This window comes from Dama dama, chromosome 27, assembly GCF_033118175.1.
Source record: "Dama dama isolate Ldn47 chromosome 27, ASM3311817v1, whole genome shotgun sequence".
In the NCBI taxonomy this organism is placed as follows: domain Eukaryota; kingdom Metazoa; phylum Chordata; class Mammalia; order Artiodactyla; family Cervidae; genus Dama; species Dama dama.
The window spans coordinates 11,980,200-12,004,786 of record NC_083707.1 but is presented as its reverse complement, the minus strand read 5'-3'; the positions used below and the strand labels follow the sequence as shown (position 1 = coordinate 12,004,786).

General features: G+C 37.0%; 1 protein-coding gene across 1 annotated transcript; it reads left to right on the top strand.

Annotated features, from left to right (window-relative positions):
• The first annotated feature begins 1,932 nt into the window (after nt 1-1,932).
• LOC133047602 (lupus La protein homolog) lies at nt 1,933-24,261 on the top strand. The gene is made up of 3 exons (XM_061130900.1): nt 1,933-2,323; nt 2,479-2,633; nt 22,935-24,261. Exons 1-3 carry the CDS (start codon nt 1,933-1,935, stop codon nt 23,952-23,954), a joined length of 1,566 nt encoding a protein of 521 aa, XP_060986883.1. The 3' UTR covers nt 23,955-24,261.
• The last annotated feature ends 326 nt before the right edge of the window (nt 24,262-24,587 follow it).

Here is a 24,587-nt window from a genome sequence, read left to right as displayed (position 1 = left end):
TGCATGGATTTTATTTGTAACAAAAATAGAAAAATGAAGCATTAGATTTAACTTTTTAATAAAGATTTTATGCTCTGAGAACCAGCCAGTAGTAATTTTCAATGTTTGCTTAAGCCCTGATTTTCAAAAAGGCAACAAATTGAATTGGTTTGGAACCATGAGCAGGTGGGGTTAAGAGATGCCACTGAGTCTGACCTGATAACAAAGGAAAAACCAGATCCAAACCAATACGGTCCTCCCCTGACCATTAGGGCTTACCTGATAGCTCAGCTGGCAAAGAACCCGCCTGCAGTGGAGACCCCGGTCCAGTTCCTGGGACGGGCAAGTCCACTGGGGAAGGGATAGGCTACCCACTTCAGCATTCTTAGGCTTCCCTTGTGGCTCAGCTGGTAAAGAATCCACCTGTAATGTGGGAGACCTGGGTTCAATCCCTGAGTTGGGAAGATTCCCTGGAGAACCAAAAGGCTACCCACTCCAGTATTCTGGCCTGGAGAATTCCATGAACTGTACAGTCAGACACGACTGAGTGACTTTTACTTTTTCATGCCCATTACTTGCTATAAAGTCCCTCTATACCATAGGCAGCAGAAACTGACCAGAAGCAAACACAAATGGTTAAAGCCCCACGATGAGATGATCAGGTACGTGTCCCTCCAAGTCTCAGTCTGTAATGTTGATAAGGCTACTGACATTTCCCCTGATTTTCAGGTAAAAGTAAGTGAAAGTCGCTCAGTCGTGTCAGACTCTGCGACCCCATAGACTATACAGTCCATGGAATTCCCCAGGCCAGAATACTGGAGTGGGTAGCCTTTCCCTTCTCCAGGGGATCTTCCCAACTCAGGGATCAAACCCAGATCTCCTGCATTGCAGGCAGATTCTTTGCCAGCTGAGCTAAACAATTTCCCTTCTGAGAAATCCCAGGATTCCTCTGCCTCTGCCCGCACCCCCCACCCCTCCGGCTCCCCTCCCCCCTCCCCCCACTTCCCCCCAGGCCCCCACCGTGCAGATCTCCACAGGACAGGTTTTCCTCTGCAAAGAGTGGTTGTGGCTGCGGTGACACGGGCCTCACGTAGCGTTTTCTGCCTCGGCTCTGAAGCTGGGTGCATCCCAGCCATCCTCTCCCCACTCCTCCGTCAGGATCAGCATTCGTCCCTAGACACACCCCTCAAGACACGCAGTGCACCCTCTGGGCGCCAACTGCACCTTGATTGCCTTTCTGGGAACCCGACACGCCAGCCACCTGAGCGAAAACAACAACAAAAAACATATATATATATTTCACATTTTCATGTTCTTCACCTACTCATCTATAGACAGATACTCAGGCTCTTTCCGTATCTTGGCTATTGTGAATTACGCTGCAAAGAACATGGGGTCGCAGATAGCTCTGTGAAATATTGAATTTATTTCCTTGGATACCTAAAAGTGGGATTGTGGGATTACATACTAGTTGTTCTTTAAAGTTTTTGAGGCGCCTCCATAATATTAATATTATTAACAATATTATTATTAGCATTATTATTAACAGTAATAACAATAATCCATAAGATTAATATTATCCAGAAGGGCTGCACCATTTTAAAGCTTCCTGCATAGCTTAGTAGGTAAAGCATGTGCCTGCAAGGTGGGAGACCTGAGTTCAGTTCCTGGGGTGGGAAGATACCCTGGAGGAGGAAATGGCAGCCCACTCCAGTCTTCTTGCCTGGAGAATCCCAGGGACAGAGGATCCTGGCGGGCTACAGTCCATGGGGTCGCAAGAGTCGGACACGACTCCATTTTATTGTCCCGTCTTCTCAACCCGGCACCCAGACAGAGGTTTCGTTGAGCGGACTTTAGTAAGAATTCTTCCCTTCGTTGGCTTCGCCAGTTTTCCCGGGATGCAGTAAGCAGGCCCCACAGCGAGTGGGGTGTCCCTGCGTTTCCCATTTGGTCATGATAAATCGTAGGAGAGGAAAAATAACTTCCCTCTACCCTTGGCAGGGATGCCGGGCTAAGGCATCACTTTTTTCTCGAAAGGCTGCTCCTAAACGGTCAAGCCCCTCTGGGTTACAAGTTATCCGCTGTGGCCACTATAACTCAAGGTCATCTTTGGTAAAGTCAGCTGCTATTCAACCTTACGAGAAAGTTTTATTCCCCTGTGGCCTCACAGGGAGCCAGCAAAGTTTCGCTCCGACCCTGTCTGAATCTGGGCCGGTCTGGGTTTTGAGCCGGAACCAGTCTGAACCGGATTCAGGCAGAGCCACTAAACCAGGGCCGGGATCCGAGGGGCGGGACGTCCGCCGACCGCCGCAGGGCGCGAGGCCGCAGCTCCGCGGCTCCGCAGGTACGTCCGCCTGATAGCTCCGGGTTTCTGGGGGTTCTTGGGGTTCCTTTGGCTTGTTTTTCTGGTGCTAGAACTTCTAAATGATAAACGGAGGCGTATTCAAGGTTTTAGAGTTTATTTTTGCTAAAAATCCTTTGAAATCCCGTGCTCCGAAGCTAAACGCTTAGAAGGGTGCCAGGGAGGAGATGCTTTTATAGAGAAAGTGCGGAATCAAGGTAGGAACGTGATTGGCTGCAGCCAAAAGCCGAGTTGGCTGTTTGTGATTGGTTTTAGTTTTTGTGGCTCAGTTGAAGAAGCGGAGATTGAAAAAGTTGGATTAAAGCTTAACATTCAGAAAACTAAGATCATGGCAACTGGTCCCATCACTTTATGGGAAATAGATGGGGAAACAGTGGAAACAGTGTCAGACTTTATTTTGGGGGGCTCCAAAATCACTGCAGATGGTGACTGCAGCCATGAAATTAAAAGACGCTTACTCCTTGGAGGGAAAGTTATGACCAACGTAGATAGCATATTAAAAAGCAGAGACATCACTTTGCCAACAAGGGTCTGTCTAGTCAAGGCTATGGTTTTTCCAGTGGTCATGTATGGATTCATGAGAGTTGGACTATAAAGAAAGCTGAGTGCCGAGAAATTGTTGCTTTTGAACTGTGGTGTTGGAGAAGACTCTTGAGAGTCCCTTGGACTGCAAGGAGATCCAACCAGTCCATCCTAAAGGAGATCAGTCCTGGGTGTTCATTGGAAGGACTGATGCTGAAGCTGAAACTCCAGTACTTTGGCCACCTCATGCGAAGAGTTGACTCATTGGAAAAGACCCTGATGCTGGGGGGGATTGGGGGCAGGAGGAGAAGGGGACGACAGAGGATGAGATGGCTGGATGGCATCACTGACTCGATGGACATGAGTTTGAGTAAACTCCGGGAGTTGGTGATGGACAGGGAGGCCTGGCGTGCTGCAATTCATGGGGTCGGAAAGAGTCGGACAGGACTGAGCGACTGAACTGAACTGAACTGGTCAAGAATCCGCCTGCAATGCGAGCAGACCTGGGTTGGATCCTGGGTTAGGAAGATCACCAGGAGGAGGCGCCATCTACCCACTCCAGTATTCTGGCCTGGAGAATTCCATGGCCTGTATAGTCCATGGGGTCACAAGGGGTCACAAAGAGTCAGCTACGACTGAGCGACTTTCACTTCATTTAATTTCTCAATCTTGAAGATTTCAGATTTGCTGAGGTAGATTTCCACCTGGTTAGAGCCTCCTGAGTCTAATGGTCTGCTCCTTTAGCAGTGCTGTGAGTTCCTTATAAATTTTGAATGTCAAACCCTGTGTTCTTAGTTTAATATAGCCACCCTTGTTTATTTTTGCTTTCCTTGCCTGTGTTTTGATGTATTATCAAAAGCATAGACAATAAAACCATATTGGCAAGAAGCTTTTCCTCTAAGTTTTCTTCCAGCAGCTTTATGGTTCCAGAGCTTACATTTAAATCTTTAATCCATTTCGAGTTAATGTCTGTGTGGTATAAGATGGGGAGATTCCCAAGTGGCTCAGTGGTGAAGGATCTGCCTGCACTTGAGGATCCGCAGGAGCTGCAGGTGACATGGTTCCATCCCTGGGCCAGGAAAATCCCCTGGAGGAGGACATGGCAACCCACTCCTGGGTGTTGTGTTCTTGCCTGGATAAGCCCATGGAGAGAGGAGCCTGGCGGGCTACAGTCACATTGGGTCCCAAAGAGTTGGACATGACAAGCGACTTAGCACGCTCACACATGGTACACGAATAGCATCAGAATCCAGTCTTTTTCGTGTGGACAGCCAGTTTTCCCAACACCATTCATTAAAGAGACTGTGCCCTTTCTTGGTTTGTATTCTTGATGCCCTTGTCAAAGATTAATTTATTGTGTATGTGTGGATTTATTTATGGGATCTTTATTCTAATCCATTGGTCTGTATGTCTGTTTTTATGCCAGTGCCATACTGTTTTCATCACTATAGCTAACATTTGTTTGCATACTAATGCATGGAATAGCAGAGACTCAAACTGAATATTTTAGACTTCCATTTCTTAAATTATAACATTCTTACTATAATTTAGTATTAAGACATTTTAGAAATTTGAATGCCTAAGGTTTTATAGCATTCAGGCAGAATTCTGTCTGGATAAAGACTCGTCACAGAGGTCCTTTACTATTCTTACTTTATTTGTATATAAAATTTTCCAAAACATAAAACATGTACAATGGAGGTTGAGTTTGACCTGAGTAACTAGGCATGTCTCTATTCTTAATCAATGCATTTATAGTAACAATGACTTCAAAAGCTAAAGAATTATTTAGAGATCTCAAAAAAGAATTTGCTTTTTTGTTTTACAAAATATAAGATATCAGGGTTTAGATTAATGCTATATGCTTGTTTCCTTTTTTTTTTTTTCTTTGATTGTCTGGAGTCAGTTTCTCTGTGGTAATGAAGTGATTTTATTTAATAATGTGAAAATGGAGAAATTATGAGAAGAGTTTTTTTTTTAACTGTAATTTTGTAGCTTTAATGAGGTCCAAAATTTGACAAAACCCCTTAAAATATATTCATTTAAATGGTTGGTATGTTTTAGGTTTCACACTGTAGGCTTTCTGTTATAGAAATATCCCTTCTGTAGATACTGACATGAGTCTGATGGGTGGCATACACAGACAGTGTTCAGGTGGAGCTGTCCTTTTCAGTTCCTCAGTTTCTTCAAAAATTTCTTTCTGGTTGTTTAGCTGGACTGACTAGAGATTTGGCCTCCATGAGGGACAACTGCTTGGATTTCTGCAGCAGTGAAAAAAATTGTAGTTGTTATAGGCAGAGAAGCTCTGACTGTAATCAGATGTGAGATGCAGTGATCTTAAAGATGAAGCCCACAGCAGGACATGTTATTTTGCAGGACACCAGAATAAATTGGATAATGATAATGCTAGTTCATCATCCCGTGCTTAGATAATTTTAAATTAAACATTTTTCTTCTTTGACTCTTTGGGAGAAGGTTTAGAATTTCAGAGCAAATTATTATTTATTTATTCATATAAAACTTTCATTGTGTTCTAGCCAGGAAATGAAGACATGAGCGGAAATATAATAAACTCTGTCCTTTAAAACTTATAAATCAGTGGGAAAAAAGTAAACAATTGCAATAGTTTGGTGTAAGTGTTTAAATACAAGTCCATGTAGAGTAATATGTAAACCCAACAAATGAAAGTCTGTCTCAACATGGTATATCTTTCTCAGATGAATGCTTAAACCCATTCTACAGACGAGAGTTCTGCTACCAAAATAAAAAAAGAGACAAATTTCTGTAATCAAGTTATTCTATAAAAAGTACTGAAAATAATGAAGGTGGTTCTACATCTACAGTTTCTAATTTATAAGGAAAATAATGGATTGCACATCTCTATATCTGAGCTGTGGTATTTGTATTTTGCATATTATATTGTTTTGTCGAGGAACCTTTGGGTAATACTTAATCACAGAATTGTCATTGACTTATTATTTAGAGTTTATTAATGTTAAGTATTTGGGTTTTGTGTTACTGTAATATCATTATTTCAAACAAAACAGAGATTAGTAAAATGTTCATAGATATAAATTAGTCATGAATATTAAAAAGCCTCTAATTCACACAGACATTCAATCAACTAATTATCCATAAAAAAATATTTACTACTTGAATTGCTGTCTACCAAGAGTAATTTTGGCAGATACAGTAAATATTTCCTGCCAAAAGCAGTATTTCATCTTTGCTTTAGCAAAAAAAGAAATAAGGCACATGAAAGAGATAATAGTATATTGTTAATCAGGACCATGGAAGCTGCATAATAGCCCATTCCATTATGTGGTAATATTACTAATACATTCATGATATGTTTTATTTTTATGGAAATACTGAGTGCCATGAAAATAAACATAATATAAAATGTAATTGACATATTAAAAAAAGATGTTGAAAGTTCTAATCCAGATTCCCACGTTCTAGGCCATATGCATTTTGCCATCATGAAAGCCAAATCTTTTATTACTAGTGTCATTGTTGCCACGATAACTACCCTGCTTCTCTGCTAATACTTGAATATTGGAAATTAATGTTTTTCTTTCATATCTCTGATACTTTTGAGCTGTTGGTTGTTGTTTTTTTTTGGTCAATATTCTAATTAGCTTTGTTCACCATTTTCTTAACAATTATTTTCTCACGAGCCATTTTTCTAATTTTGCCTTGATGGTGCTTTCTTTTTTATCTAGAATAATGAAAGAGGGATGAATTAAAGAATTGTTTGGATATTGTAGTTTGTATTATATCTTCTGTATAGCTCATAGATAAACCTAATCACAACTGGGAAGTAATGGCAGTTTGAATGGAATTTTAATTTCTATTCTCGAGCTTTTTCCTTATTAAAAAGTTCATGCTTTATCTTTAATTACACTTGATTCAGTGATGATTTCCCGGTTCTTAGTAACTACTTACTGAGATTTTACTATTTTTCTGACACTGTTATAACCACCCCAAATATATAATGTCATATTCCCTGCAATAAATTCATGAGGTAGATCTTTTTATTAGTCTATTTTAAGATTATAAACATATTAGCTCATTTTTAGAGTCCTTAATGACTTCCCTGGTGGCTCAGACGGTAAAGCATCTGCCTACAATGCGGGAGACCCGGCTTCAATCCCTGGGTCAGGAAGATCTCCTGGAGAAGGAAATGGTAACCCGCTCCAGTATTCTTGCCTGGAAAATCCCATGGATGGAGAAACCTGGTAGGCTACAGTCCATGGGGTCACAAAGAGTTGGACACGACTGAGTGACTTCACTTTCACTTTTTTTTTTTTCAGAGTCCTTAATGGCAGCTCATGATGTAAGTGCATCACATTATCTTCTCCCATTAATTTTGGCAGTTACTCTGTGTTTCCTCTATGTTTTATTCTTACAATGAAAACATGTTATAGTAACTAATTTAAAATATAGATCATGGTTTTCTGTATAACTTATATTCCAGGACTTCAAAAGTTTTTCAGTGAAAGTAGATAAATTCCTACAAAAAGATCTTATTAATTTACTAAAGAATAGCTTGTCTTTTCCAAGTCAGAGAGGTATGCTGATCAAATACACAAGGCAGGAAGAGAAAGTTTCTTTTGTAAAGAAAATGTGCTTATTCAGCAAATCAGATGTATTCATTTACACAAGAAAGTTGCAAATAAAAACTTGATTAACTGTGAACATTTTATGTCCTTTTTATTTTAGAACAAATTTTCTAATCTTAGCTGATGGTGTGTATTATTTGATTAGCTTGGAAAATGCACACAGCTCTTCACATGTCTATTGAGAGATCTTCTGAATGAAAATCTCTGACAGGACAAACTCAGTTACACTAAAATACACATACATGCACACACACACACACACATAATCTACAACAAACCAGTGACAACAACAACAACAACAAAAGCTCTAATGAATCTGGCTTGATATTGACAATCTTTATAAAAACTGTGATAGCATTCACTTTATAAAAAAATCTGATGGTAATTGATTCTTGATGCTTAAGAAGCAGTATTCTATGTTCCCTGGACTTTGTACAGTTGGGTGCCTTGCAAATTTAGATGTCTACTTTGAATGGCATTGGGGCAAATGTGTTCTGACTTCAGATATGCTCAGAAAGTTCAGTAAACAGCTTCTCTGTGGTTTAGGCTTATGCTTTGTGATGGTGATTATATGAAATGTCTTCTTAAGTCATTAAAGTACAATTTAAGGTTAGAGTTTAGACTTGTACCAGTAACTACCATTAATCTTAAGTAATATATTTCAGATTTGGGGGAAAAATGCTTGTAATTTAGATTTTGCAATATATCTTCATACTTACTTTGAAATTAGGCTGAATTCATGATGACTTGTATAAATTTGGTGATATATGGGAAAAAGATGTTTTTGGCAAATTTTATAGCAACATTTTATTGAATGGATTACCTCTCATTTGTGCGATTATAATGGTTTCAATTTATAATAAATATAGTAAGATAGGATTTTTAGTTGATATAAATAAGTTTCAGAAAAGTATCTTATTTTTATGAAAAGTGAATGGCAAACTGTATATTGTCGTGGTCTGTGGTCTGTGGCCTGTGTGAGTCACCAAAAATGTCGCGGTCCGTGCACAGGTTGGAAAAGAATTTCCAGACATGAGACAGAATGAGAGGGAAATAAAGTTTATTAGAGTGGGAGACGCTGTTAGAACAGCAGGCCAGCTCAAGGGAGAACCAGGATCTTTAGTCCACTTTTATACCCAGTGTAGGAGGAGTGGGATAGGGGTCTTGCAAGTCATTTGCTGATTGGAAGAGGCACATATACTGGGTGGGGGAAGATTGAGGCAAATACCTTCTCCATGTGGAGTAGGAGGGGAGACAGGTTATACTGCTCAGGAGGACCTGGAATCCATTAATAGTTACAACATGGGGGAGGGAAGGATGATAAGGGTCTGGTTTTTCTGTTCCTACATTCCAAGCCCCTCCTTGGTTCTATCTCCTCTTATGTCCTTGGGTCACCACATACATCATGTTGATTTCATACTTATGTATGATAAACTGATTGCCACAATAGAGGTAGCTAACATTTCCATCATGCCACATAACTCCCATTTTTTGTTGCAGTTATATGTCAACTACAGATGAATAAGTCTGGAGGAAAAAGAGAATGGAGAGGAAGCATTCTTGCCCCCACTTACTTATTATTAAATATAGAAGAAAATTTAGAAGATTGATTTGAAAAGATTTTGAAGATTAAGCTTTTACCTTTCAGATCAACAGGTATCATTTGGAATAACTGTGCTCATATTTGAATTATTTTCCTGAAGAGTGACCTAACTGCCCTATAACATTATAATTACTGATAAAGCTTTTTTTGCATCTCAACTGATTACTGAGATCTACATTATTATGTTAAAAGATATTCATAAAAGTTTTAAACTAGAGGTATTTTAAAGAACTTCAAAAATACTCTGTAAAGCATTTTATTTATTTATTTTTCATTTATTTTTATTAGTTGGAGGCAAATTATTTTACAATATTGTAGTGGTTTTGCCATACATTGACATGAATCAGCCATGGATTTACATGTGTTCCCTATCCCGATCCCCCCTCCCACCTCCCTCTCCATCCCTTCCCTCTGGGTCTTCCCAGTGCACCAGCCCCGAGCACTTGTCTCATGCATCCAACCTGGGCTGGTGATCTGTTTCACCCTTGATAATATACATGTTTCGATGCTATTCTCTCAGATCATCCCACCCTCGCCTTCTCCCATAGAGTCCAAAAGTCTGTTCTATACATCTGTGGCTCTTTTTCTATCTTGTGTATAGGGTTATCGTTACCATCTTTCTAAATTCCATATATATGCATTAGTATACTGTATTGGTGTTTTTCTTTCTGGCTTACTTCACTCTGTTTAATGGGCTCCAGTTTCATCCATCTCATTAGAACTGATTCAAAAGTATTCTTTTTAATGGCTGAGTAATATTCCATGGTGTATATGTACCATAGCTTCCTTATCCATTCGTCTGCTGATGGGCACCTAGGTTGCTTCCATGTCCTGCCTATATTATAAACACTGCTGCGATGAACATTGGGGTGCATGTGTCTCTTTCAGATCTGGTTTCTGTGTGTATGCCCAGGAGTGGGATTGCTGGGTCATATGGCAGTTCTATTTCCAGTTTTTTAAGGAATCTCCACACTGTTCTCCATAGTGGCTGTACTAGTTTGCATTCCCACCAACAGTGTAAGAGGGTTCCCTTTTCTCCACACCCTCTCCAGCATTTATTGCTTGTAGACTTTTGGATAGCAGCCATCCTGACTGGCGTGTAATGGTACCTCATTGTGGTTTTGATTTGCATTTCTCTGATAATGAGTGATGTTGAGCATCTTTTCATGTGTTTGTTAGCCATCTGAGTGTCTTCTTTGGAGAAATGTCTGTTTAGTTCTTTGGCCCATTTTTTGATTGGGCCATTTATTTTTCTGGAATTGAGCTGCAGGAGTTGCTTGTATATTTTTGAGATTAATCCTTTGTCTGTTGCTTCATTTGTTATTATTTTCTCCCATTCTGAGGGCTGTCTTTTCACCTTGCTTATAGTTTCCTTTGTTGTGCAAAAGCTTTTATGTTTCATTAGGTCCCATTTGTTTATTTTTGCTTTTATTTCCATTAATCTGAGAGGTGGGTCATAGAGGATCCTGCTGTGATTTATGTCTGAGAGTGCTTTGCCTATGCCTATGCCTCTAGGAGTTTTATAGTTTCTGGTCTTACATTTAGATCTTTAATCCATTTTGAGTTTATTTTTGTGTATGATGTTAGAAAGTGTTAGAAGGTGTTCTAGGTTCATTCTTTTCCAAGTGGTTGACCAGTTTTCCCAGCACCACTTGTTAAAGAGATTGTCTTTTTATAATTAAAAGAATAAATACACTTTTGGGGAGGAGAATGGATACATGTCTATGTATGACTGAGTCCCTGAAATTATCACAGCACTATTAATTGGTTATATTCCAATATAAAATAAAAAGTTAAAAAAATCAAGTGTAAAAAAATTTTAAAATACTCTGTTTAAAACAAAAGCTTTATCACTCAAATACAGATGTAGGTGGTTTTTGTGCTTTTCTAATTTTGTTCTCTAATAGTGAAAAAGTAGGTCACGTTAAATCTCAAATATCAAACCATTTTCCCACTTATTAAAAATATTTTATAAAAGTTATTGTAAATATTTTTAGACTTCACATTCTTTCTACTAGTGAAAGATCTCAATATTTCACTTCCGAAATTCTTATGAAATTCTATTTATGTTAGAAAATGTATGATTCTTCATTACTTAGTGCCTGGGAAACGAATGTGGGTGTCTGACTGTGGGTTCATTGGTGAGGCAATTTGTATTTGCTAAAGAATAAAGCTCTATCCAAACACAAACAAATTTGATTTCCATTTAAATTACCAAGGTTAATCTGAGGGGGCAACACATGTTTTGTTTAGACTTTGTATGTAGATCTACATGGTAACTATATGTTTCTTGATCATGTGTTTGACAAAATTTCCAACTCATTCTAGAAATTTGGAATGGTCTAGAGCAAAGAGCAATAGACTAATTATCATGAACCTTGTGTTCTTGTTCCAGTTCTAAAGCTGAAACTTTGAGCAAATCTTAACTGTTTTAGTATTTTTACTCATGAGATGAGATTGCAGGGCCAGATAGAGTCTCAGGAATCTTCCAGTTGAGCATTCTGTGAACACAAAGATTTGTTTTCTCTTTGCAAAAAAATCAGTAAAATATTTTGTTGTATCTGTGGAAACTAGTGATTCCTATCTGGTTTGGGGACTTTTCAATGCTTATAAGAATATTGCTCATTTGTACTTATTACTTCAAAAAACCTAATAAAAATCATCAAGGCATCTGCTGTAAAATCATAAGATTAATCTTAGTGCCAGATTTCAACTCGGAAAAGCAATCATGTCCCTCTGCAAAGTAATTATGAATATACAGAGGCTGATTACAGGTTTTCCAGATTTAAGCAGACCTGATTTCCTGGTCACTTCTTCACTTCTCTTGATCTCTACCTGCTGTGGTGGGTTTTACCAGTACCAAGTTCTCTGTTCCATACTCTCTTGCAAATGTTTCAACATCATCCTGAGAGAATTCTCCTTTCTTTCTAACTGACAATTTTCTATAAATTCTCTGGATCCTAGCTTGAATACCACTTGCTCAGGTAAGTTTATTCTAAATAACCCTGCATCATCTAGTTCCCATCTTCACTGAATAAACTAATTTTTTTTTGGTTTCTCATTACTTGTTAAAATGTTCCTTTAAAATAAAAAAAAAAAAAGACATCCAGAAACAAAGTTGGCTATCTATCCATAGTTTGTTTTTGTTTTTTCATTTTCATAATATATTCACACATTTTCATAATATATTCACAGTCCTGTACTTTGCTTCTTGCATTAGCAAGCCTGGGGCTCTTTAAATGGCATACAACTGTGCAGAGTTCATACAGCATATAGAAAAGTTCTTATTTTACTCGTATAAATGCAGTTTTCTGCTATGTTGATGTTTTGTGTATGTCAGATCCTAGCATACAGATACTTAAAGTTTTATCAGTCTCTGTCCTAAAAAATCAATGAAACACTTTTGTACATATGTCATTTGATGATATCAGGATACTATTGACCTTGTAAAAGTTGTTGAGTATCTTCCCTATTCTGTTATTAAATTTTTTTCTGTTTATTCAGAATTTCAACAGAATGCATTTTATTTCTTCATAATTGTTAGATATTCACCAGGAAGGTGTTTGAGACTGGAGTTTTCTTTGTGAGGAGACTTTTATCAATTTAATATCTTTAATAAATATAGAGCTCTTCAAGTTAATCTCTTTAATTGAACAGAGTTGTAACATTTTGTACCTTTTGAGAAATTTATCAATGCCATCTATCTTTTTGAAACTATTATCTTAAAGTTTTATATCATTATTCAGCCGCAAAGAGTCTGATTCTTTGTGACCCCATGGACTGCAGCAAGCCAGGGTTCCCTGTCTTTCACTATCTCCTGGAGTTTGCTCAAACTCCTGTCCACTGAGTTGCTATCATCCAACCATCTCATCCTCTGTCGCCCTCTTCTCTTCTTGCCCTAAATCTTTCCCAGTATCAGGGATTTTTCCAGTGAATTGGCTCTTCACATCAGGTGGCCAAAGTATTATATAATTTTATATAATTATATATATATATATATGTATTTATAAATTTTTACAAATTTTTATAAAATCACAATATATTTTTAATATTTTAATATTTCTAATTATCACCTCTGTTTTATTCTTGACCTTAGTCTCTCCTTTCTCATCTTTATTTCTCTTATTTTTTCTCTATTTCTCTACTGTGATTTTTCTGTTTAATCTCTTGTAACATCTGATCATATGTATTTTTAAAAAGTTCTGTCAGTAACTCTTGTCTATTTTGTCCACAACAGAAGCAGAAAAATAAACAGGTTGTAAGTATAATGTCAGATATTTTCACAAACCTAATTAACTGTGATGACAAGTGCATACTGGCTAACTTGACCATTTGACAAAGTAAATTTCTAAAAATCAGATTTAGTTAATATTAGATAGCATCTGAAAGATGGTCTATACATGCTACTTTGTAGCATTAATCTGTTCAATATATAAAATATAAATATGTAAATAAGAATCCTGTCTTACTCTAAATTGGTACCTTCTTCTCCTGTTATTTTTCAGCTCACTGACTGATAGGCTAGAAGTGTCTGTGGCTCTTATTTTCTTTGGACAGTAGATGCAGTTATGAAAGCCAGGTTAAATAGAATACTTGTGAAGAGTAAAATAGAACCAAGGGCATACCCAAAGGGAAGAGGAGACAATGATGGTTCTTGCTTCAAATTCTGACTTTTACAGACTTTTCTAAGTCCTTGTAACTTTTCAAAAAATATGTACCACTGTTAAAATGTATAAGTATATATTTAAAATTTCATAAAATATTTTTATATCTGGTTTCTTCTGAAATAAATGATTATTGTGTTGGTCCAATTAGATGCTCTGTTTGTTCCTTTATTTGTATTGCTCTAATTACCCATTGATAAAAGTCTGTCAGTGGATAATGCCTGAGAACATTATCAAATGGTTTAGTAATGACTCATGCAGAGCAGTGATATCTTTCTTTATTTGCCTAATCAGTATCACACTTTTCAATCTGTTCACATCATTACCTCTGACATGTCTCACAGTACTTCTGGGGCCCAAGAATTTAGCTAAAAATTCTAAAATATGCAGCATGTATTACTGTCAGATGGTTTTTATCTATCTAAACAGAGACATTACTTTGCCAACAAAGGTCCATCTAGTCAAAGCTGTGGTTTTTCCAGTAGTCATGTATGGATGTGAGAGTTGGACTATAAAGAAAGCTGAGTGCTGAAGAATTGATACTTTTGAACTGTGGTGTTGGAGAAGACTCTTGAAAGTCCCTTGGACTGCAAGGAGATCCAATCAGGATCTCCTAAATCCTAAAGGAAATCAGTATTGAATATTCATTGGAAGGACTGATGCTGAAGCTGAAGCTGCAATACTTTGGCCACCTGATGTGAAGAACTGACTCATTGGAAAAGACCCTGATGCTGGGAAAGATTGAAGGTGGGAGGAGAAGGGGATGACAGAGAATGGGATGGTTGGATGGCATCACTGACTCGATGGACATGAGTTTGAATAAGCTCCAGGAGTTGGTGATGGACAGGGAAGCCTGGCGTGCTGCAGTCCACGTGGTTGCAAAGAGCCGGACAGGACTGAGCGACTGAACTGAACTGAAACTACAGCAAAGATTGAAGTATAAGCAATGTATACAGGATGAAGTTTTATGAAGACAGTCAGTATCTTATTAAGTTTAGTATCATAACATTTTATATTAAAAGTTTTAGAAAATGTTTCAAAATATTTAAAATAGATAATGTTACATTGCAGATATAATTACATATAGGTTGAAAAACTATAAAGTCAATTCCTATATAGTTTTGTGTAACATCCTTATTTATTTTATTGATTTTCCTTCAGTTTTAAATCCTTAGCAATAGTGGTTTTATCTGTCTGACTGTCTGGAAAATGTTGGTGCTATCACGATGTAGTAACATGGCTATGAGAAACAGGTGGTGCTCAGACGCTCAGTCACGTCCAGCTCTTTGAGACGCCGTGAACTGTTGCCAGCGCTCCTCTGTCCATGGAATTCTCTCAGGCAAGAATACTGGAGTGGGTTGCCATTCCCTTTTCCAGCAGATCTTTCCCACCTAGGGATCAAATCTGGGTACCCCGCATTGCAGGCAGATTCTTTAGGTCTGAGCCACCAGGGAAGTCCAACATATGTCATATAGGACCTCCATTTAATGTATATATTGACCGATATCATTTTATTTCTATAATTCTTTTCTTCACATTTTCAAAATTATTTGAATAAAATAAAACAGATTGTTGGATGCCCACTATATGATCTGAACTGTCTTCCTTGGTGTTAATAACACCTAAGATTTGTTGAAGGCAGGAAGAGAAGGGGACGGCTGAGGATGAGATGGTTGGATGGCATCACCAACTTGATGGACATGAGTTTGAGTAAGCTGCGGGAGTTGGTGATGGACAGGGAAGCCTGGCGTGCTGCAGTCCACGGGGTCACAAATAGTCAGACACGATCAAGCGACTGAACTGAACTCAATTGAAGATTTGTTAAATAATACTGTGTCTCAGATAATGTGCTAACACTTTCTGAGAGGATTTTCTTAATGTATAACAATCCTATGATGTAGGTCTATTTTTAGCTTCACTTTATAGATGAAGAGGCAGAGGTCTGTGGAGGATGAGTAAGTTACCCTGAGGATATGCTTATGGGTAGTAGCAGATTCAGGATTTGAATCTAGTCATTTGGATTACAGCATCGAAGAGCTTAGCCACTACTTTTGCTACTGAGCTCACATGGCAAACTCTTGAAAAGTATTTTTCTAAAAGTCACCAGTTTGCAGCTATAGAAAGTTTAATGTGTTTACTTTGTATTTCTTCCCTAATATATATATTTTGTATTTCTTCCCTGGCTAGCAATGGGCAGAGGAGATCTGTCTTTTGGACAGAGAGAGCTTTACTAGCAATATTTCTCTTGATTCCAAGCCAAAAGAGTCCCATTATATGGTTCTGTTCTTCTTTTCAGGCAGAAGTGCTAATGACTCAAGCAGGTAGTTTAATAACTGATAAAAGTCCTTTTTGTTTTCCCTAAGAAATATCCACTTCTGTAGGTAAAAGCCAAGCCCACATATATCATTGAGATAAACGCTTCCCTGTCTTGAGATTTCTGTAAAAATATTGAGAGGCAACAATTGTACGTAACTAAGGGGCATGGTTTTATAGATAGATCTAGGATGCTTGTCTGTAAGATATTTAGAGGCTCCCCCCACCCCTCACTTCATAGTTCTTAAGGCTTTTGAGACCATGTGTTTTTTTTTAAGAACACCTAGAATTCATTTCTGCTAGGAAGCCAAATGTTAATTTTGTATCATTGCCCTTTACAAAGGCTAGAATAAGTTAATGATTTTATCTTTAAACTCACAGTGTATGTGTGTGTGGGTGGGTGATGGTTATCAATTTTAAATGTACAATATGATAAAGTCAAAACATATATACAGGAAGGGAACCACCACCACCATATATTTTTGCGTTCTAGATACTCCCCAAACTCTTGGCAACCATTCCATTGATCATTTTTTCCTATATCTGTAGCCTTGTTTTTTTGTGGAATTTTATATAAATGAAACTAAATAAGATATAGTCTTCTGTGTCTTAATTTCTTTTCCTTACCACAGTCCTTGTGAGATGTACCCAAGTTATTTTGTGTATTCATAGTTCTTTATTTTTACTATTGAGTAATTTATCATTATATACATATACTATAATTTTTTATAGATTGGTGGTGGGCAGTAGAGATTATTCTAGTTTGTGTTATTATGAATAAAATTTCTATGAACATTTGTGTAAGTCTTGGGTGGATATATGCTTTTATTTCTCTTTATAAAAGAGAATGGGATGAACATGATAATATGGAAAGTACTTACTTTGTAAGAAATTGCTAAGTTGTTTTTCAATGTGGTAGTAAAAATTCATGCTTAACCGGGTATTTGCTAATCTAGTTGTTCCACATACTTGTTAAGTGTGACATTGTCCAGCTTTTTACATTTTAGCCCAGTTTTAAAAAATTTTAATCACATTAATATTATTGTGGTTTTAATTTGCATTTTTCTGGTGACAAATGGTGATGAGTAATTTTCATGTGTTTATTGGTGATTTGTATCATTTTTATGACCTCTCTATTCAGTCTTTTGCCCATTTTAAATTGATTTATTTGTCATTATAGTTGACATGAGAGTTCTTTATATAGTATACTTTGCCAATATGTTCTCCTAGCCTATGTCATTCTATTTAGTTTTATAACAGCTTTTCATCATTAGCAAAACTTTTTGTTTCTTATTCCAAAATGGCTGAACTTTTTTCCCTACTGTATTAAAACTTTTAAGTCCATAATACAGTATTGTTAATTATAGTTATAGTCAGCATGTTATACCTTAAATCTCCAGAAATTGTACATCTTATAGCTGGAAGTTAGCAAAAGTTTTACATTTTTATAAAGTTAAACTTAGAATTTTTATTTATACTTTTTTTCATTGAGAATATGAAGAAATATTTGTCTAACCTGGACTTAGAAGTTTTTATACTATAGTATTTATGACTTATCATCTTACCTCTTAAATTTACATCAAACTGATTTCAGGGTAGTTTTATAGCACATGTGTGTGTGTGTTAGTTGGTCAGTCATGTCTGACTCTTTGCAACCCCATGGACTATAGACCACCAAGCTCCTCTGCCCATGGAATTTTCCGGGCAAGAATACTGGAGTGGGTTGTCATTCCCTTCTCCAGGGGATCTACAGACCCAGGGATCAGAACCTGGGTATCTTATGTCTTGTGCACTGGCAGACATGTTCTTTACTAGTAGCACCACCTGGCAAGCCCCTTGTGTGGCTTTAGTTCTGTTCATATTCATCACAAAGTACAGAATTATTGCCATCAGAATGGTTCCCAGTATGGTTCCACTCTGGAGCCACAGCCACATCCCTGGAAACTTCTAATCTGCTCTCCAAATTTTTAATATTGTAATTTTTAAGATGCTGTGTAAACAGAATCAATCATACAGTATGTAACTGAGATTTTATTTGCTTACCTAGAAGAATTCCTTTGAGACCTATCAGAGTTGCACTTATTAATAAGCTGCTCACTTTTATAGCTGAGTAGCCTTCCATGCAGGGACATGCCACACTTTGTTAAACCACTCATCAGTTGTAGGTTGTGTTTAGTTTTTGAGTTTTGTCAAAATACTGCTGTGAATATTTATGTAGAGATTTTTGCACAGAAATAGATAGAGAATACATATTTGTGGATAAAACAGACACATATTCACCTAGCAGACCAAATAAAATTTCACAATAACTGCTTTGCCAGTAACAAGGACACAGCATTCAAATAATTCTTTTGATGAAAAGAATTCCATATTGCTTTCTTCTGTCTCAATATTTTTGTTAGCTTTAAAATGATGTGTTAGGGTGGTAATTACACAAAACATGAAGAGTGTGTTCTATGGAGTCAAACTTTCTGAATCACACATTTTCCACTTTTTATTGGTGTCATCTTTAGCAGGAAACAGCCTCTTTTATCCTCAGTATCTCTATGTGGAAATGCAGGTCATTTTAGTATGTATGTAATTTGATGGTTGTAAGGACTAGATATGAGAAATTATATAAAACATTTTGTAGTCTTCTTGGGGAATAAGCTTTAAAACAGCATTAGATATTTTACTTATTTTGATAGAAAACAGTTAATTTAGCCTTAATTGCACAGAATTAAATTAGCCTATATTTCTAAAATATCCAAAATCTGCAAAGTGTTATCATTATTTGTTTATTCATTGTCTCAGGAAAATAAGAGAGTACGTGTAAGAGAGTGATTGCAAGTATTATTTTGCCTAATTTACAAATGAAAACTCAATTTTCTCAAATATTAAAGATTTATACACAAACATATAGGGGCTAGAGGTTGGGAGACCCAAAACTGAATGAAAGTAATTTTCTTTACCCAGTTAAGTGTACAAATTGGTTATGATTTTTTCCCCTACTGCTTTAATGGTATTGAGCAAAGAAACTTCTTGCATTAGGCAGGAAGAGAGAAAAGCCTTATTCTAAAAGAATATGACTAGTTACCTAGGATATATTTTGCTGTTTAATTATTTCCAAAGCAAGAAAATTAAAGATACCAAGGGAACATTTCATGCAAAGGTGGGCTCAATAAAGGACAGAAATGGTATGGACCTAACAGAAGCAGAAGATACTAAGAAGAGGTGGCAAGAATACACAGAAGAACTGTACAAAAAAAGATCTTCATGACCCAGATAACCACGATGGTGTGATCACTCACCTAGAGCCAGACATCCTGGAATGTGAAGTCAAGTTGGCCTTAGGAAGCATCACTACAAACAAAGCTAGTGGCGGTGATGGAATTCCAGTTGAGCTAAAAGATGATGCTGTGAAAGTGCTGCATTCAATATGCCATCAAATTTGGAAAACTCAGCAGTGGCCACAGGACCGGAAGAGGTCAGTTTTTATTCCAAACCCAAAGAAAATCAATGCCAAAGAATGTTGAAACTACTGCACTATTGCACTCATCTCACATGCTTGCAAAGTAATGCTCAAAATTCTCAAAGTCAGGCCTTGACAGTATGTGAACCGTGAGCTTCCAGATGTTCAAGCTGGATTTAGAAAAGGCAGAGGAACCAGAGATCAAATTGCCAACATCAGCTGGATCATCAAAAAAGCAAGAAAGTTAGAGAAAAATATATACTTCTGCTTTACTGACTACACCAAAGCCTTTGACTGTGTGGATCACAACAAACTGTGGAAAATTCTTCAAGAGATGGGGATACCAGACCACTTTACATGCCTCCTGAGAAATCTGTATGCAGGTCAAGTAGCAACAATTAGAACTGGACATGGAGCAACAGACTGGTTCTAAATTGGAAAAGGAGTACGTCAAGGCTGTATATTGTCACCCTGCTTATTTAACTTATATGCCGAGTACCTTATGTGAAATGCAGGCCTGGATGAAGCATAAGCTGAAATCAAGATTGCCGGGAGAAATATCAATAACCTCAGATATGCAAATGACACCTCCCTTATGGCAGAAAGTGAAGAGGAACTAAAAAGTCTCTTGATGAAAGTGAAAGAGGAGAGTGGAAAAGTTGGCTTAAAGCTCAACATTCAGAAAACTAAGACCATGGCATCTGGTCCCATCACTTCATGGCAAATAGAAGGGGAAACAATGGAAACAGTTAGAGCCTTTATTTGGGGGAGGGCTCCAAAATCACTGCAGATGGTGACTGCAGCCATGAAATTAAAAGACACTTGCTTCTTGGAAGAAAAGCTATGACCAACCTAGACAGCATATCAAAAAGCAGAGACATTATTTTGCCAGTAAAGATCCATCTAGTCAAGGCTATGGTTTTTCCAGTAGTCATGTATGGATGTGAGACTTGGACTATAAAGGAATCTGAGTGCTGAAGAATTGATGCTTTTGAACTGTGGTGTTGGAGAAGACTCTTGAGAGTCCCTTGGACAGCAAGGAGATCCAACCAGTCCATCCTAGAGGAAATCAGTCCTAATTGGAAGGACTGATGCTGAAGCTGAAACTCCAATACTTTGGCCACCTGATGAGAAGAACTGACTCATTGGAAAAGACCCTGATGCTGGTAAAGATTGAAGCCAGGAGGAGAAGGGGACGACAGAGGATGAGATGGTCGGATGGCATCATCAACTCAATGGACATGAGTTTAAGCAAGCTCTGGTAGTTGATGATGGACAGGGAAGGCTGGTGTGCTGCAGTTCATGGGGTCACAAAGAGTTGAACATGACTGAGAGACTGAACTGAACTGAACTGAGAAGTTAGGAGATATCTTAAAATATGTAGAGATAAATTTTCTCACCCAGTTTCATAGTGGAATTTTATAAAAAATATGATCAATTATGAATTGCAAAAGTTGAAATGCATTATAAGATACCTTTTAAATAATCTTACATGCACTGTTTTTAATTCTTTATTTTTATTCCTACATCTCACAGTGTCTCACCCTATGAAAATTTGACAGAACTGCAGCTGTTCTTTGAAGGAAATAGGAGCATGTATTGGCAGACAAAAAAAAGAAAAGCAGACAAAAGAATATGCAGCAAATCATAATACTGCATAATGAACATTTATGTAAGATTATATTGTTTTCATTATGCCATAGGGTGCAGAGACTGGGTGCAAGTTAAACACAATCAAAGGGTAGTACTACATTCAGCTAATTTCTTGTTTCCCCAACAGCCTCTTGCTCGATTTTTGGGTACTATTTATATCTGCTACTCTAGTAATGAATGTAGATTACACTAACTTTTCTGTTAGGTTTCATCATTTATTATGAGAAAGAGCTTCATACCTTTAGCCAACTAATAATCTGGAAAGCACTTTCCCTCAGTAAGAATATGGAGGGGTTAGTCTTCCTGTCAAAGCAGCCTTGCTATTATTAGTCTTCTAATTACTATCTTTGTCACCAGGTAAAGAATTCCCTGACTGAATGGTGATTGACCGAGGCCTGTCATCAGGCTGATTGATTGTGGTTCAGACTTTCTGTTTTAGTCCAGAGAAACATATAGATAAATGATATAGATATATAGATAAATGTCTTTGAATATTCTCTTGATTCATGTTACTAATAGTTTTAGGATGTGTATATGTTTCTTTCTAATATTCTTTTTGATTTGTGGATTGAAACACATTGGAAAAATTAGCTTTATTATTATAATAATAAATAATTATAATATATATAATATAATTATAATAATATAATATAATATTATAATTAATAAATAATTATAATAAATAAGTAATTATAATAAAATAATTACTATAATATTATAATGAAGGCTCAGTCTTCCTCTAGGGACTCTCCATCTCTTGCAGTCCCTGAGAATCTAAGGGACTGAAAGTCTTCATAGGACCCCCTGGGAGATCAAACCAGTCCATCCTAAAGGAAATCAACCCTGAATATTCACTGGAAGAACCGATGCTGAAGCTGAAGCTCCAATACTTTCGTCAACTGATGCTAACAGCTGATTCACTGGAAAACACCCTGATGCTGAGAAAGATTGAGGGCAGGAGGAGAAAGGGTCAACAGAGGATGAAATGGTTGGATGGCATCATCCACTCAATGTACATGAGTTTTGAACAAACTCCGGGAGGCAGTGAATGACAGGGAAGCCTGGCGTGCTGCAGTCGATGGGGTCGCAAAGGGTCAGACACGACTTAGTGACTGAACAGCAACAACAAATCAAAATATATCTCAAAACAGTTACACTGAAAAAGTCCCTCAGAGGCCAGGCTCACCCTCTGTGCACCATGTTATTCCCATCAGGTCACTGATACATTAGGACCAGATGATGGTGCGAGATGGAATCTATATAGTGTACGTTACAAAAGCTTGTTTTTTCTTTGTAGATTGTATATATTTACATATATAAAATATAGAGCATATATATGTATACATGCATAAAACTTATAATTTCTTTTTTTTATGCCTCAATCATGGTTTTATAATTTCACATAGGTATAAGTATATCACTTTGGAAATCATTCATTTAAATAGCCACAGTTGAGCTTTTCAAAGGCAAGTCCTTCTAATTTTAGTTTTATCTTCACTTATTTCCATGAGTTCTGCCTTTGATTTGCTCAGGGCCTCTACTATTACATTAAAGTCTGTCGTTAAACGGTTTAACCTATTAAACTTTATCATTATCTTCAAAGGAACCCAGCCTTCATCCAGTTTGATCTGTTCCTTTAAAAATTTGTCTCATGGCAAATTGAAGTCTCCAAAATAATACTCAATTTGATGACAGATTTTGGCCTCCAGAGCAGCCATTTTTTTCATTATCACCATTTTCAGCCATTCTGGCTATCTTGCAGTTCCTGGCCCCACAGAGACGTGCCACACGATCCCCAGCAGCGTCTACACTCCTCTCATCTCCCAGCAAACCCCTCCCTGAAGTGACTGATGAGTATAAAAATGATGTAAAAAACAGATCTGTTTATATTAAAGGCTTCCCAACTGATGCAGCTCTTGATGACATAAAAGAATGGTTGGAAGATAAAGGTCAAGTGCTAAATATTCAGATGAGAAGAACGTTGCACAAAGCATTTAAGGGTTCAATATTTGCTGTATTTGATAGTATTGAATCAGCTAAAAAGTCTGTCGAAACCCCTGGCCAGAAGTACAAAGACACAGACCTGCTAATACTTTTCAGGGAAGATTACTTCACCAAAAAAAATGAAGAAAGAAAGCAAAATAAAATGGAAGCTAAATTAAGAGCTAAACAAGAGCAAGAAGAAAAACAAAAGCTAGCAGAAAGTGCTGAAATGCCTTGTATATTTTTACAGAAATCTCTAGAAGAAAAGATTGGCTGCTTGCTGAAATTTTCAGGAGACTTAGATGATCAGACGTGTAGAGAAGATTTGCACACCCTTTTCTCAAATCATGGTGAAATAAAATGGATACACTTTGTCAGAGGAGCCAAAGAGGGAATAATTCTTTTTAAAGAAAAAGCTAAGGAAGCACTGGATAAAGCAAAAGAGGCCAATAATGGTAACCTACAACTAAGGAACAAAGAAGTCACCTGGGAAGTATTAGAAGGAGATGTGGAAAAAGAAGCACTGAAAAAAACAATAGAAGATCAACAAGAATCTCTAAACAAATGGAAGTCAAAAGGTCGCAGATTTAAAGGAAAAGGAAAGGAAAATAAAGCTGCCCAGGCTGGGTCTGCTAAAGGAAGAGTACAGTTTCAGGGCAAGAAAACTAAATTTGATAGTGATGATGAACGTGATGCAAATGGTGCATCTGGAGCAGTAAAAAGAGCACGAGAAGAAAGAGACGAAGAAGAACCTCCATCAAAACAACAGAAAACAGAAAATGGTGCTGAAGACCAGTAGTTTAATAAACAAATTTTTTATTCATTTTAATTAGATTTTAAGCTGCTTTTGTCTTTGGAGGCTGTTATAAAGAAAACCGAATTAAATCCACTTCGATGTCTACCTGTAAGAAAGGAAGATTTGTTGTTGTTATTGTTGAACTTGTCTTCTGTTATTGAAATGAGTTTTTTAATGTGCAGTTCTGTTTGTGTTCTTTTGGATTATTCAAATATCAAAAGAAACATTCTTCCATTAAGTTGCCTTTGTAATATGAATGCATTAGTACAAAGTAATAAAATGTATACTGCATAAAAATAAAAAATAAAAAAAAAAACAAAGGCAAGTCCTACCATGATGGTTCATTATTAGACAATTTGGTACTCTCCCACAAATACACTTTATAAAATAAAATATCAAGGCTAGCTCATAAAAATATTTTTACCAGTATTTATTAAGTATACAAAAAATCAGGAAGATACCATTCTGTGATTTTTGTTTCTGAAGGTACTTGTTTTGGAAGAAACTTCTTAAATGAGTTGAATGAAGTTTGATTTGAAAATACCCTTTTGCTTTACTTGAAAAACACTATGGCATTCTTCACTTGTCCAAGGTCCTCTGTACTGCTTTCATAATTAAGGCCATCAATCTTGAACA